The 17,172-nt window shown below is 40.0% G+C and overlaps 1 protein-coding gene across 9 annotated transcripts in view; it reads right to left on the reverse strand.

Moving 5' to 3' along the window:
* Nucleotides 1–17,172, reverse strand: part of VTI1A (vesicle transport through interaction with t-SNAREs 1A) — a 415,946-nt gene that overhangs the window by 77,130 nt on the left and 321,644 nt on the right. Inside the window, exon 9 of one of the 9 annotated variants that reach the window (XM_059899428.1) lies at nucleotides 5,896–5,966. The exons of the other annotated variants lie outside the window; for them this stretch is intronic. Within the exon in view, the coding sequence (XP_059755411.1) occupies nucleotides 5,918–5,966 (49 nt within the window). The 3' untranslated portion in view covers nucleotides 5,896–5,917. Of the gene's footprint in view, nucleotides 1–5,895; nucleotides 5,967–17,172 lie in introns of those variants that run through there. 9 annotated transcript variants of the gene reach the window in all.

Consider the following 17,172-nt stretch of genomic DNA (forward strand, 5'->3'; position numbering starts at 1 on the left):
GCAGATGGTGAAACCCAGCCCCCTACGTGGGCGCCCTAATTACTAGCTTAAGGGGGTGCCACTGGAGGTTTCTAATGGAGTTGGGTAGAGCCTCAAACTCCCCTGCCGAACACTCGTCAGAAGTCCAGCTGAGGGAAACAGGGTTGATCGGGGGGCCTAACGAATGGGGTCCCCCTCTCCTCGAGACACAGGAGTCTCCTCTGGAGGAGCGGAGCCCCCGGGAATCCGCACCGCTGGCTTTGCCCAGGTTCGCGCACGCGCGCTTGGCTGTGCTCGGCACCACGCCACCTGCTTAGACGGAGGGACAGCAGGAGACAGCCCTGTGGAACTCGTATTTCCTGTAAGGATGCTCTTGAACATGTTTACTACCCTGCACGGCGTGTGTCCCTGTGATGAGGTCCCATGGGAAGGTGTTCGCTCGGGTCGGGGTCGGGGGAAGGAGCTGTGTTTTCAGCTCAAGGATGTTGACGCATCTAACTGAAACCGTCTTCCTCTTCAAGTCGCCTGCCAGATGCCTGGAGATAAATTTGTGGCCCACTTCTCACAAACTTATGGGCTATTCCACAGTTTGTGTGTTAACCTCCCACCGGACTAAATTTACTATATAGAAAATCTATTGTATACATTTTGGTAAATTGCTGTAAATCCTTTTGGGACCAAGACAGGTTTATACACAGGCACTAAAGAACTAAGAAAACAAAAAAAAAAAATTCACATTTTTGTGGGTTGGCTACTTTAATGATTCTGGGTTTATTTTCCCTCCTATCCCCCAAACAATTCTGTACTATGTGATACTTGGAAGGCGAGTTTGCACGTTTACCGAAACAATAAGATAATTCCATTTTTTCTTGAATCTCCTTTTGTGGCCAGCATGGGGCAGTTTCCAGAGTGAACCCAAACTTGGGACTTGGGGCCCCTGGGTTCCTCCGTAGCCAAGTGCAGTGGATCGTGGTCCCCTTTGTTTGGGGATTTACTTCAATCGTCTTAATAACACAGACCTCTTTTTGGAAGCAGAGGGCGTTCCCAGCAAATGTTGGCTGCAGATACGCTAGCTGAAATGTTACCACGGTCACGGCCCTTCCTTGAACAATCTAAAGCATATTTCTCTCTGTATATATTTGGTTTTTCAGATGCTTTAAAGCCTAGAAAACAATCATAGCTGAGGCCATTTCTGAGATGGCACTAAAAGAACCTACTCGGAGACAGATAAAAATAATGAGAATCTTTCTGTCAGGAAAGATTTAGAAAATATCAGTGGCATTATTAAAATTTAATTTTTTACTCGGCTTTTTGGTTCTCCTTTCCAGTGATAATGAGCAGGACTGCACACCTCCGCCTTGCCAGTACTTGTTTTGTGCAATAAATTCAGCCTTCCAGTCTGAAGACATTTCAGACAACAGTTTTGACTGCTATAGGCTTATTTTTTACCCTGTGCTGTGCTTTGAGTCTTCCTATAAAAACCAGTTCATGAGATAATTTTCCACAAGGCCAGTGGAACTAATAAAAATCAATTTTGCCCAACTGGTTCAGAGAAGTCTTGGGAATAGCCAAGGCAGAACCGCAAAAAAAGAAAAAAAAAAAAAGAAGAAGAACCAATGTATTCACTAATGGTTGACTTGATAGAGAACTATCAACTTAGCTGACAGGAGATGCTTGGCTGTAGGAATTTTCCTTTCAGCTTGAACAGAACACCTTTTAAGGGTCTAAGGAAAGGCTTTTCTTCCCAGTGGTTGAAGATACCTAAGTGTAGTAATTCTGAGTTGCCCGTGCCCTGGGTGACAATGAGGCTGAATCTGGGCCTGACAGATTGTGGCCTCTGAAGTCCAACCCCTTTCTATTGTCAGAGAAGCTGGTTTTGTGAATGGGCGGGCTGGGTTTTACACAATTTACTCCAAGGCCACAGGGCCAGTGGGTGAAGGACTCATCAGTGCATTCAGATACCTCAGGTTCTGGAGACATCCTCATCGCGCCCCTGCCATGACCACCCATCTGACTCCCCATTTTGGTTTACTGCCAATGGAAGTAGGATTCCAAAGGGACACCTCTTTTGAGATCTAGAAGCAAGAACAGGGTGTGGTGGCATGCAGACCATGTTCTATAAAACACATGCCTTAACTACCAGCCATATTCCTTAGTTTAAGACACTAATTGACATGTCTAAAAACAAATGGCAAGCCTTTGCACAGAAAAAATTTAAAAAAGACTGGAAGGAAATGTAGCTGAGCAGTACCAGTGTTTGTATTTGGTTGGTGAGTGTTTTTTGCTTTCTATTACATATTTTTACATTTTCTTAAATTATATATTATTACATATATAATTATTTAAAATAAGGCTAAATAAGAATTGAGTAAATTGGAAAGAGAAACATAATACTTTCTTCACAATGTTATAAGAAAGAGAGAATGTGTGAGAAAAAAAATTAACTTTTTTGGTGCCTTGTGCTATCCGAAGTACTTCACACAAATTCTTGTATTTAATCCTCATTACAAATCTGTGACAAAGATATCAATGTTACCATTTTCCAAAGAAGAAAACTGAGGCTTAGGGAGGTTAATTTGCCCAAGATTGCACAGCTAGTCAGTGGCAAAGCTGGTATTTAAAATGAGGTCCAGGGGCTTCCCTGGTGGTGCAGTGGTTAAGAACCCGCCTGCCAATGCAGGGGACACGGGTTCGAGCCCCAGGAAGATCCCACATGCCACGGAGCAACTAAGCCCATGCGCCACAACTACTGAGCCTGCACTCTAGACCCCGTGAGCCATAACTACTGAAGCCTGTGCACCTAGAGCCCGTGCTCCGCAACAAGAGAAGCCACCGCAATGAGAAGCCCGTGCACCGCAATGAAGAGTAGCCCCCGCTCGCCACAACTAGAGAAAGCCCGCGTGCAGCAATGAAAACCCAACACAGCCATAAATAAAATAAATAAATTAAAATGAGGTCCAGTTTCAAAGACCATGTGCAGTGCGTGGTGGGAAGAATAATGGCTGGCATCATGGTGCATCTTATATCATAGCTCACTTTGCATTTATGAATCAAATCAGGGATAACGACATCTGTTCTTTTTTTTTTTTCCTACCTGAAAGGTTCTTGTGATGTTCAAATTAGATCATGCATGTAAAAACAGAGAAAATGCAAAGTTCTCCTCAAAGAAATAGAGTGATATGATAGTATTTCATATAACATTGGTGAGTTGAAAGTTGCCATAAATACCATTGGGATACTGATAATTTTCAAAGAAAAATATATACTGAAATAGAATTAATACTAAAACTACACTGAATAAATTTGTTCTTGATCATTCAGAAGGTATGAGAGGGTCTTGTCTTATTCTACTTGTCATTAAGACCACCAATTTTATTGCCCATGATATATTAGGTAAAAAGCAAAGATTAAAAATACTATGAATATTGTGACCCTAATTCACAAAAGGATAAACTTGAACAAAAATTGGAAAGAAATACATTGAAATGAAAGTAATGATTGTGTTTAGATCATGGTGATTTAAAAAAAAATCTTCTGTGACTCACCACATTTTCCAAATTTTTTTGTAATGAATATGCACCATGTTTACAGCCAGAAAAATAGGAACTATTTATCAGCCTCCACACACAGAGACAAAAACATTACCTTCTTCCTTGGATAAGACTGCAAAATAAATTCTGAGCTTTGTGGTTATTCGAATTCTGGTGAAAAGTTTATTTGGAATGCATTTCAAATCTTCAAACGAGGAGTATAGCTACCCCATTTTCTTTAGACAAGTCAGGCTTGGTCTGCTGAGGGCTTTTGCCACATACAACTTGTGCAAAACATCAGAGGTCAAGACACCGGAGATTACACAGTGCACTTGGAGAATAAAACAGAAACACGCCTGGGACTGCCATGATGTTGCAAGGGTGAGAGTGCCTGGTCTGAATTCTAGAATGACCTGCGTTTGCATGGTGGCCTCAGAAGGGGACCTGTGCTTCCTGTCAGAGCACACAGTCGGTAGCTTAGCAGAAAAGTGTCACCCTGTTTGAGAAAACAGGGCCCAGTTCAGATTTCAAGCAGTGCCACCAAGGAAGCTATTTTTAAGTATCTAATTGCATTTGTAGCATCTGGCATTTTGCACACTCCATTTTTATGACTTCAGCATGATACATGTGCCGTAAGACAGACAAAAGAGAGATTAAGTGTGGGGTATTGGAGTCATGTTGAATATTCCCAGTATCGAAATATTATAATATGCCCTAGAGATTATTCCAGGGCCAAAGAAAACCTTACCAATGTACAGAGCGTTGGAATGGGGAAGACTTGGCAGCTAAGGAGAATAGGGATTTACTTCACTTACTAAACCAGTACACAGCCTCAGATGCTAACACACACTGATAGGAAATGCCAACATTTCAACTTAAATCAAGACTCAAGCCCATAACGTCGACACTTTGCCTTTCAGCAGAAGATCACAAACAGCACAAATCTGGGTTTCTTGTACTAATTGGGGAGGTTTTCTAATTTGCTTATGATATCTGCCTCATGGAGAGCTAATCTTCCTCCAGTTACCTCCTAACGCTGCCTGAAATAATCCGCTTACTTCTGGTCTGTCCGCAGTACTTTATATCAAATAACACTCGCTTCCTTAACTCAGCCACAGCAAAAGGCAGCCGCAGCCCTGGCTCCGTGCTTCAGCATCGCCGGGCGTGCGTGCGACGGTCACAGCAGATGCTTCTGCGGACAGAAGCCAGGCAAGGAACAAGGGTGCAGCCAGGCTTCTGAATAAGTAGGAATGATGAAATGCGTGCTAAACAGCACTAATTAACAACTGAGAGCGTAATCTGATAACTGTTTTGAAAAGACTGAGACAGATGATTTTGCTTTCTCAGGCAGGCAAAATATTTCAGGGTGATCACCAACCTATGTAATTATCACTATCAACATTCAAACTCGCTTCAAAACTTTTTTTCTAAACACCTCCCCGCAGCCCCCTATCCTTTTGAAAGGTTCACGTAAACATTTAATGACACAGCCTGGAGGTTTAATTGACACAGGCAGGCAGTGCCATTTCAGTAGTATTGTTGCCCTATCTTGACTCACTTTTAACGCGTTAGATTTTTTAAAAAGAGTTTTGGGGAAGAAAATGTTTTAATTTTCATAAAGTAGAATAGCCTAGAATGCTAATGCTCATAAAACACACTGTAAGTACACAGGCTTGGGGGGATCCCCAACAAACAAACGTGACGTGAGCTGTGGTGTGATGTGGCGGGTAGAGCGTGGTACCCAGGTGAGGGCCAGGCTCTCCTCCCAGGTGGGCTCGGCCTGTGTGGCCTTAGGCAGGACACTGTCTCCTTCTGGGTCCCCATTTCCTTGTCTGCAAAGTGTTGGCGGCGGGGGTTTGCAAGAACTGGAGGATTTCTAAGATTCCTTCCGCCACTAAGGGTCTTCGGTCATTAATCGAAAGGTTCTTTTTAATTTTTTCCTTATACATGGGCCTGTTCTAAACAAGCAAAGCCAGCATCTCTTTCCCCTTCTGTGCAACACATCATATTTGAAAACACTTCCCTCACATTTTCCGAGGTTACTGAAGGGGAAAAAAAGTTACATTGTTTAATCCTACTTTATAGGAGTTTGCTCTTTTATTAGAGAACAAACCCAGAACAGTGATCAGTGAGGTATATGTACCCAAAGTGTAGGAGGAGGAGGGAGGAGAAGGAGAAAGAGGCTGCCTTCAAGTGCCTTGTGGAAATGTAGAAAACAAGCAGCGAGATAGTCCTTTGCCAAACACTGTCATAAATTTTTTATCCGGCAGCTAACATTCTCACTAGTTTTCTTGGCAGCAATTGGGACCTTTAGCAAGAAAGGTGCAGGAGAAAAATACCTTGTTTAGAGATGTTTTCAACACTTTCTGGGGTTTTTCAGAACTTCTGCCTGCAGCACATTTTTACAACTACAGTCTCCAATCACCTGACGAGTGGGTGGTGGGGTTGAACTTCTTTCTTTAAAAAAAAAAAAAGAATATAGGGAGAGAAAGCGAACAAGCAGTGCTACCCCCTCTGGCCTTCCACTGAGCCCATCTTTCTTATTTTTCGTGGTAGGTATTTCAGATATCCAAGTGCTTAGTCTTCTCTGTCTAGACAAAAAACTGAAAATAGAGTGTACCTTTTGTTGAGTCTGATACTATCTATATTGTATTCCCAGATGATAGAGATAAATGAAACAGGCTGACGACTAGGCCATTTTTCTTCAATGGTTCTGCCAAAAACAGGTCCCACCTGTTGCCTTTGGGTCAGTCAATGGGCAAAGTGCTGCCCTGGATTTGAAGCTGATGTCAGCACATGCAAAGATTCGATTTTGACAGTCACACTGCCGACGGGGAAACGAATGGAGTGAAAGCTCGTGGAGCTGGTCATTACCCATCTCAGGGAACCTCAGCCACTGGAAGCTCTTTGAGGAGGAGGGCTGGGAATTCTGGGAAGTAAGGGGCCAAAATCCACAAGGAGTCAAGGATCAGGCCTTTCATTACAACCACATCCTACGTACTTTATACAGACTAGCAAAATTCTTCGACAGGGGACTTCCAGCTCCGAGTGAAGAGGTCAACAAATTCACTCCCCCCAAAACAAGTTTAAAACTGAACAATTGTTAAAACAATCCTTTCAGGGCTCTGGATAATCACTGAAGGCAAAACACAAACTGAGAAGTGTTTATTCATAGAAAGCTGACAGAACTTCGGGTAAGAAGATCCCCACCTCACCCTCTGGCTTAGTTGGCTAGGAAGATGGGTGTTATCAGGGCAGGACTGCCAGAGGAGGCTGACTTGATCTGGAGTAGAAAGCAAAAGCCAGTGGCATTGCCAATAAAAGTAGCAAACTCTGTAGGAAAATGAATGGGGGAAACAGCACAGTTTTGCTAGCCTGAGGTGGCAGTCCTGGTTGGGATGAGTGACAGATCAACCAAAAATGTGATGGGGAGATTCTGGAAATGAGAGAGCCATAGATGTGCCAGATAAGCTCTCCACACATCTTTTGTTGATTGGGAAAGTATGTGTATATGCTGGGGAGACCTGGGAGACCCCAGTGAAAAGTCAAAGCCAAGGCAGGCTTGAGAACTGGCTGAACTTTGAATGTTCTCTTCAACCCACATACAGATCGCTTGGCAGAGGATGGAAGCCTTATGGGTTCAAGGTTTTTGAGCACAATCTTTGCTCAACCATTGGCTGGCCACTAAGCTATGTGTGCAAAGGGGCAACCCCTAGGAAGCCAGGCTCATAAAATAAAAATATTAAAAAAAAAAAAAAAAAAAGCAACAACCAAGCAGACTGCTTGGGGAGATAGATCCTGCAGATTATGTTCAGGCAAGCTACTTAAAACTATCAGAACCCTGAGTTGTTACAATATATCATCTAAAATGTTTAGTTTTAAACAAAAAATTATGACATGACAAAAAGAAAAGAAAAATGAAAAAGGATGATCTATATTCAAGGGGGAAAAAAAGCAGTCAATACAAACTGATTCTGAGTGACTTTGATGTTGGTTTAGCAGACAAGGACTTCAAAGCAGCTAGTGTAACTTAGTCAAAGTCTTAAAGGAAGCTGTATTTAAAGAATTAAAAGAAATTATGATGACAATGCTTCAACAGATAGGGAATCTCAATAGAGAAAGAGGAACTATAAAAATTCTAGAGTTGAAAAATACCATAAATTAAATGAACAGGAATCAGTGAACTAGAACATTTGCCCATAGAAATCATCCAATCTGAAGATGAGAAAGACAAAAAAAAATTGAAGAAAAATGAGCAGAGCCTCAGAGACCTGTGTGACAAGAGCAAGAATATCAACACATGTGCAGTGGGAGAGGGAGAGGGAAGGAGAAGGAGAAGGGAGAGAGAAGGTGGCAGAAAAATATATTTGAAGAAGTAATGGCTGAAAGAGAAAATCTTGAAAGCAGCAAGACAAAAATAACTCGTTATGTACAAGCAAACAACATTATGATTGATAGCTGAATTCTCACCAGAAACAATGGAGGGAGAAGACAGATGAACATATTCAAAGTGGTAAAAATGTGGGTGTGGGAGTAACCTGTCTACCAAGAATCCCGTATCTAGCAATAGCATTAATCACAAATGAGGGTGACATAAAGACATTTCTAGATAAATAATGAGGGAATTTTTTGTTAGCCTTACAAGATATACTAAATGAAGTCCTTCAGGCTGAAAGGAAATGACACCACAGGGTAACTCATATCCAGAGAAAGAAATGAAGAACACTGGAAATGGTAAATATGTGGGTAAATATAGAAGACTGTATATATATTTTCTCTTTTCTTCCCTTAATTTCTTTAAAGAACATAAAGATTGCATAAGCAATAATTATAAGGACAACCATCAGTATTGTTTGGTTTATAATATATACAGATTTGACAATCATAGTACAAAGGAAGAGGGGAAAAATGGCCATATTGGAATAAACTTGCTATATTTTATTAGAACTAAGTCAGTAGTAAGCTAAAGTAGATTGTGAAAAGGTAGAAGATATATTGCAATTCCTAGGAGCAAAGAGTAAGAAAATAACAATAAAAAATGTAGTTAAGGGACTTCCCTGATGGCGCAGTGGTTAAGAATCTGCCTGCCAATGCAGGGGACACGGGTTTTATCCCTGGTCCGGGAAGATCCCACATGCCGTGGAGCAACTAAGCTTGTGCGCCACAACTACTGAGCCTGCGCTCTAGGGCCTGCGTGCCACAGCTACTGAGCCCACGTACCGCAACTACTGAAGCCCGTGTGCCTAGAGCCTGTGCTCCGCAACAAAAGAAGCCACCGCAGTGAGAAGCCCGTGCACCGCAACGAAGAGTAGACCCTGCTCTCCACAACTAGAGAAAGCCTGTGCAGAGCAACAAACACCTAATGCAGCCAAAAAAAAAAAAATGTAGTTAAGAAATCAGCAGATGAATTAAAATGGTATACACAAAATAAATCTATTTAAAAAATGAAAGCAGAAAAGAAGAATCAGAGGAAAAAAAAGATATGAGGCATATAGAAAACAAATAGCAAAATGGCAGACATAAATCCAGCAAGATAAAAAATCATACAAATGTTACTGGACTAAATAATTCAGTCAACAGCAGATTGTCAGACTGGATAAAAAAGATCCAACTTTATGCTGTCTACAAGAACATATGCTGTGTAAAGAGACACACTTTAGATTTAAAAGCACATATAGGTTGAAAGTTAAAAGAAGGAAATATATATACCATGCAAATAGTAAACTTAAGAGCATTGGAATGTCTATATTAATATCAGAAAAATGGACTTTAGGACAAGAAACATTCCTAGAGAAAAAGAGGGTCATTTCATAAATATAATAGGGTCAGTGTATCAAGAAGATATGGCAATTATAAACCTATAAATACCTAACAACCAAGTCCTGAAATACATGAAGCAAAAACTGATTGAAGAAAAGAGAAATAGAGAGTTCAATAATTATACTTGGAGATCTCAATACTTTGCTCTTGAAAAACTGACAGAATAACTAGACAGAAAATCAGTGAAGATATAGAAGACTTCAACACTATCAGCCAACTTGACCTAATTAACATTTATAGAACAACTCACTTGATGACAGCAGAGTATATATTCTTTTAAAAATTACATGGACTATCCCCCAGGATAGACCATATATAGGCCATAAAACAAGTCTCAACAAATTAAAAAGAATTTAAGTCATAAAAAGTATGTTCTGCAATCACAATAGGACTAAATTAGAAATCCACAACAAAAGAAAGTAATTTGGGAAATCCCCAAATATTAGAAAATTAAGTAAGACACTTCTAAGGAATTCATGAGTCAAACAAGAAATTACAATGGGAATTATAAAGTGTTTTGAAATGAATGAAAACAAAACAATAACAATCAATATTTGTGGGATGTAACAAAGCAGAACTTAGTAAAAAATTCATTTGCCTAATTTGGAAAAAAAAAGTTTCAAATTAATTATCTAAGCCACCACATTAAGAAATTAGAAAAAGAGCAAATTAAGCCCAATACAAGCAGAAAAAAAGGACTAAGGGTTAGAGCAGAAATCAATGAGACAGGAAGCTGAAAATAAATGAAATCAAAAGTTGGCTCCTTGAAAAGATCAACAAAACTGATAAACTTTTAGCTAGAATGACCAAAAAAAGGAAGAAGACATGATTACCAATATCAAGAATGAAAGAGGAACATCACTACTGACTTAATAAAAACTGAAAGGACTATAAGGAAATATCTGGAACAATTTTATACCAAAAATTAGACAATTTAGGTGAAATGTACAAATTCCCAGAAATAAACACACTATAAACCATGACTTAAGGAGACATAGAAAATCTGAATAGACCTATGACAAGGAAATAAATTGGATTAGTAATTTAAAAACTCACAAAGAAAAGCCCAGCATCGTATGGCTTAAATAATGAATCCTACCACATATTTAAAGAAAAAAATTACACTTAGCATAAAAAAACACAAAAATAACCACAAAAAAATAATACTTATCCTATGTAAACTCTCTTAGAAAATAAGGGAGGAGAGAACACTTCCCAACTCATCTATGAGGTCAGTATTACCCTGCTACAGAAGCTAAAGACATCACAAGAAATGCCCAACATGAACATAAGACACCAACATCCTTTATAAATATTATCAAAGTGAGTCCAGCAACATATTAAAAGGATTAAACACCATGACCAAGTGGGATTTATCCCAGTAATGCAAGGTTGGTTTAACATATGAAAATCAATTAATGTAATATACTGCATTAATAGCATAAAGGACAAAAACACATGATCATCTTATTAGACACAGAAAAAACATTTGGCAAAATCCAATACCTATTCATGAAAGGAACTCTCAACAAACTGGAATAACAGGGAACTTCTTCAACCTGATAAAGGGCCTTCATGAAAAACCAATAGCTAATAGCATACTTAATGATGAAAGACTGAATGATTTCCCCTTAAGACAGGGAAAGAGGAAAGAAGATCTGCTCTTACTACTCCTATTCAACCTGGTACTGGAGGTTGCAGCCAATGCAACCAGGCATAAGAAAGAAATAAAAAGCATCCTGATTATAAAGGAAGAAGTAAAATTACCTTCATTACCGATGACATGATTCTGTACGTAGAAAATCCTAAGGGATCTACAAAAAAGCTACTGGAACTAATAAATGAATTTAGCAAGGTTGCAAGATACAAGATCAACATACAAAAATCAATTGTGTTTCTACATACTAGCAGTGAACAGTATGCAAATAAAATTAAGAAAATTTAATTCAAATAAAATCAAAAAGAATATAGAACTTAGGAGTAAGTTTAACAAAATAAGACCTGTATGCTGAAATCTACCACACATTGCTGAGAAAAATTAAAGATCTAAATAAATGGAGAACAAGTCCATGTTCATGAGTTGGAAAAATCAATATTGTTAAGATGGCAATTCAAAGCAGTTCATATCAAAATATTAGCAGACTCTTTTCGTGGAAATTGAAAAATAAATTAAATGTATATGTAAATGGAAAGAACTAGAGTGGCCAAAACAATTTTGAAAAATAATAAATTGGAGGACTTACATCACCTGATTGTAAACTTACTATAAAGCCACAGTAATCAAGATAGTATAGTACTGGCATAAGGACAGATATATAGATCAATGGGACAAAATAGAAATTCCAAAAATAAACGTTTACATTTATGACCAATTCATTTTTGACAAAAGATCCAAGGTAATTCAATGGTGCTAGGAGAATTAAATACCCATATAAAAACAAAAAACAAAAAACTTAGACCATTATCTCACACTATGTGCAAAAATTCAAAATAGAACATAGACCTGAATATAAGAGCTAAAACTATAAAACTTTTGGAAGAAAGTCTTTGTGACCTTGGGATAGGCAAAGATTTCTTAGGTAAAACACTAAAAGCACAATCCATAAAATAAAAAATTGATAAATTGACTTTACCAAAATTAAAAGCTTTTACTTTTCAAAATTCACCATTAAGAAAGTAAAAAGACAAGCCATAGCCTGGGGGAAAATATTTGCAAATCATATATCCAATAAAAGACTACTCGCCAGGAGCATAAAAATAAAAACTCAAAATTCAACACTAAGAAGACAAATAACCCAATTACAAAATTATAAAATTAAAAAAGAGCTGAATAGAACTTCCCTGGTGGTGCAGTGGTTGGGAGTCTGCCTGCCAATGCAGAGGACACAGGTTTGACCCCTGGTCCAGGAAGATCCCACGTGCTGCGGAGCAACTAAGCCCATGTGCCACAATTACTGAGCCTGCGCCCTAGAGCCCGCAAGCCACAACTACTGAGCCCGCATGCCACAACTACTGAAGCCCATGTGCCTAGAGCCCATGCTCTGCAACAAGAGAAGCCACCACGATGAGAAGCCTGTGCACCGCAATGAAGAGTAGCCCCCGCTCTCCATAACTAGAGAAAGCCTGGTGTATCAACGAAGACCCAACACAGCCAAAAATAAATAAGTAAAAAAAAAAAAAAAAAAAAGCTGAATAGACATTTCACCAAAGACTACAAATGGCTAATGAGCATATGAAAAAAATGATCACTTTCATTAGTCATTAGGAAAATGCAAATAAAAATGAGATAGCACGGCACACCCACTAAATGTCTCTAATCAAAAAGCCTAATCCAAAGAATACCAAGGACACGCAGTCCTCAAACATTACTGGGGGGAATGTAAAATGGTACATCTACTTTAGAAAAGTTTGGCAGTTAAAAAAAAAAGTTAAACATATACATACCATATGACTCAACAATTCTACCCTTATGTATCTACCCAAGAGAAATGAAAACATATGTCTATGCAAAATTTGTATGCAAATGTTCACAGCAGCATATTTATAATAGCCCACAACTTGAAACAATCTAAGTGTCCACCAACTGGTGAATGGATAAACAAAACGTGGTTCAGCCTTACAGTGGAATGCTACTCAGCAATAAAAAGTAATTGGGAGGGCTTCCCTGGTGGTGCAGTGGTTAAGAATCCACCTGCCAATGCAGTGGACATGGGTTTGAGCCCTGGTCCAGCAAGATCCCACATGCTGCAGAGCAACTAAGCCTCTGCGCCACAACTACTGAGCCTAAGCTCTAGAGCCCATGAGCCACAACTACTGAGCCCACGTGCCATGACTACTGAAGCCCGTGCACCTAGAGCCCGTGCTCTGAAACAAGAGAAGCCACCCAATGAGAAGCCCGTGCACAGCAACGAAGAGTAGCCCCTGCTCGCCGCAACTAGAGAAAAGCCTGCGCGCAGCAACAAAGGCCCGAGGCAGCCAAAAATAAAAATAAATAAATAAATTTATATTAAAAAAAAGTAATTGGGAGATTGGGATTGACATATATACACTACTATGTATAAAATAGATAACTAATGAGAACCTGTTGTATAGCACAGGGAACTCTACTCAGTGCTCTGTGGTGACCTAAATGGGAAGGAAATCAAAAAAAGAGGGGATATATGTATGCATATAGCTGATTCACTTCTCTGTACAGCGGAAACTAGCACAACATTGTAAAGCAACTATACCCCAATTGAAAAAAAAAAGTAACAATCTACTGATACATGCTGCAGTATGAATAAACCTCAAAGACATTATGCTAAGCAAAAGAAGCTAGATATAAAAGACTACATGTTGTATGATTCTATTTATATGAAACTCCTAGAAAACAGATCAGTGGTTGCTTGGGGCTGGGAGTAGGAGCCAGGATTGACTCAATGCAAACAGGCAAGAGGCAACACTGGGTTGACAGAAATGTTTTATAAATAGATCATGGTGATGGTTGCACAGTTCTATAAACTTACTATAAATCATTGAACTGTATGCTTCCAATGGGTAAATTTCATGGTATACAAATGATACCTCAATAAAGCTGTTAAATAGTCCATAGACCAACAAATGGCTATTTTGGTTCCAAGGGAGATGGCATACTAGCAGTGAAGTAGTAAAGTCAGTCTTCCAGATTGAAGGAGCCCAACCTCATGCCTCCCCTTTTGGTGATGGCAGCCTCTTTATTTCTTTCAATCTGTAATTATTTGTTTCTTGACTGTCTCCTCTATGAAGTGGAATTGTGTAAGAGCAAGGCTCAAGTCTCCCTTGGTCTTTGTTGTATCCATTACCTAGTCTAGTGTTTGGCATATTATAGGTATCAATAAATATTTGATGAAGAGATGAATGATGTAGAGAAAGAAGAGTAATATCTGGGTTTTCATTTAAAAAATCAACATATTCATATGCCTGGACTGTTTGCAAATATCTTTATCGTGGACCCTTGTCCAGTTCTGCAAAATTCACCTGTCATGTGCCAGGCATTATATGCTTGATACTAGAGAATGAGATGAAATAGACCTGGCTCGTGTCCTCAAGAAGTTCATGGTCTAGTAGAAAACAAGATCCAGTATTCTGACATCTAAGGAGCATGTGTGGCATGGCCCGGCCTACAAATCTGGAGGAAAGGAGCAGAGAACTAAGTGCCTGTGAGCCCAGAAGAGCATAGGAGACACTGCTGAAAGGTAAGCTGACTTGCAGTCCAGGACACCACCTGCCTTTTCCATAAGAACTTGTTCCTCCCTTACTCAGATCAGTGTGGTTTTGTAAATATCAGCCATATTTTAGGGCATGGTTCTCAAAATATGGCTCAGGGATCCTTTAAGGGGATCCATGAAATCAAATCTATTTTCATAGTAATACTACGATGTTATCTGCCTTTCCCACTCTCCTTCTCTCATGAGTGTACAGTGGAGTTTTCCAGACGCTACTAGATGTGTGACATCACAACAGATTAATGCAGAAGCACATTGGACTCCAGCTGTCCTCTATTAAGTCAGACTTTAAAGAGATTTGCAATAGTGTAAATCAATGCCCCCTTCTCACTCATTTCGTTTTAGAAAATATAGTCATTTTTCATAAAATGTGCTCATATATAATCAGTTCAGTATCATTATTTACAAATGGATTCATACATATTTAATTTTTCTCAGTTCCAATTTCTGATATGAAAAATATTCACAGATGTAACCCATACAAACAAGAACTCTTGGGGCTCTCAATAATTTTTAAGAGAGTAAAAGCATCCTGAGACCTAAAAGTTTGAGAACCACTGTTTTAGGGGGAAGCAGAGGGAGGGATTTGGGGCATTTTATCTACAGAATCCATCAATCTGGACATTGGAAGATATTTACAGAGCAAAAGTGAAAGTCACTGAGGACCAAGAACACTTACAAAGGTGTGCAGGATGAGTTCATGGGAGAGAACTCACGGAAAGGTGTCAATCCTGAGGATGTTTGGATGTTTGAAACCTCGAAAGGCAGCCGGGCCGTGACCTCCGGGGGACACAGCAGCCCGGTTGTCTGTTTACCCCAGCTATCAAAACTGCACACGTGCACAGCGGTAGGAACTGCTTTGGCACTTTATAAGCAAAATGGATCAAGAGAACAGTGAATTACCTGAAGTCAGTAACTTATACTAACATCTTATACCCAATGCTAAAATATTGATAAGTGGAAGAGAGGGTGACAAGGCAGAAAAATTGGGATCAGGTTATGCTGAAAGACAAGAGTAGGAAACCTCCAAAGAACGAAAAATGGCAAAGCATGAGGGAAAGAGTGTGCACCTTGGAGTGGACTGTCTAGGTTGGACCCTGGCTCTCTGCCACTCTTTAGCTGTGTGACCTTGGACAAAGTCCTTACCAATCTGGGCCTCAGGATAATAATAATGCCTACCATACAGGGCTCTAGTAAGGATTAAATGAGATAAACCATATGAAGTGATAAGCACATAGCCAACATAAAAGTAAAGGGCTGGTATTATTATTTTTGTGACCACCCCCTTGTATGGCTAAGCAGGGTCTTAGAAGCTCTAGGGCTGCCTGTGTTGGAGAGGGGCTCCTCTGCATCGGCCCCTGTGGTCATTGTGCTGACAAAGCCTCCTAGGGAAGTGGCTGCCTCTGGGAGGGCACTTGGGGCACCTGGAGAGCCCTTCACTTCCAGCCGCAGCACTCATGGACCTCTGCCCCCTTCCTTCCCCTTTCCCACCACGCTTGGGTCTTGCTCAGCTACATGGTTGGCATCTGTGGGAAAACATTACTGGCTGTGCTTATGTTCAGGGTGCAGAGGTCTTTTGCTGTATAAGTTTACAGTGGAGAACAATGAAAAGACTAAAATCCCAAAGCCAACAGGGGTCAAGGGATCTGCCTACATCTTGGGTTTTGCCACGATGTGAAAACACATGGCTTCAGAGTGTAACGTGAACAGCCTGGAGATCTCTCCAGGGTGGAATCTATGTTTTCAGCCATGCAGAAATACAGACCTTTAAAAAACTCAGGGGGCGGGTGTGTTAAATGAAAATCAAGATAGCCTTTCCTAGGCATGCTTTCCCCATATACTTCAAAATCTTTCCTTTTTGATGAGAGTAAGAGTTGGAGAAATGCCTTAATACAGGGGACGTGCCTATTTTTCTCCAACCTCACTTGAGTTGGCCACACTTGGGATGAAGGGGAGGTTTGCCATTTGTAGACAAGAATGAAGGCTTTTGTGAACAGCCTAAGTACACCACTGACTTGCTTTAAAAAGTGTCAAAGGCTATTTTGGGGGAACATGCGGTTGGCCGTGCCAAACTGAAACACTGACTTGTCTCCCGATTTAGCATTAAAACCTTAGGACTTACAATTAAGACGACCCTGTTTACTCCAAGTGAGTTTGTCAACATGCTGCAAATATATTTCCGCTATCATAATAAAACCATGAAATGGGTGGGCACGATTTCTCACTGTTAAGGCCACGCTGACAAGCACTTCCAAACGCTGAAATGTGAGCTGCCCTAGCCTATAGGCCAACTTCTTTCCCCCAAGAGCGGATGCTGGGTGTAGCTATATCACTGCATAATAGGTTTATTCTCATTCACAAAACGGGAATCACTTTATGGTTCCAAAGTGAAACTAGCATAAGAAATATGCTGGCAGATTTGCTACAGATGTGGTCTCTGACACGTACACATGGGGATTCTGCTATTAATCACATGTTAAGACTTGAACATTATAAAGGACAAGGCAGACAACCATGAAGTTCAAGGTCTGAATTGATAAAGAGAGAGAGAAAGTGAGAGAGAAATTAACGTGCCTGCGTCCGCCGTTGTGTTTAAACTA

The sequence above is a fragment of the Balaenoptera ricei genome, chromosome 16, assembly GCF_028023285.1.
Source record: "Balaenoptera ricei isolate mBalRic1 chromosome 16, mBalRic1.hap2, whole genome shotgun sequence".
Lineage (NCBI taxonomy): Eukaryota > Metazoa > Chordata > Mammalia > Artiodactyla > Balaenopteridae > Balaenoptera > Balaenoptera ricei.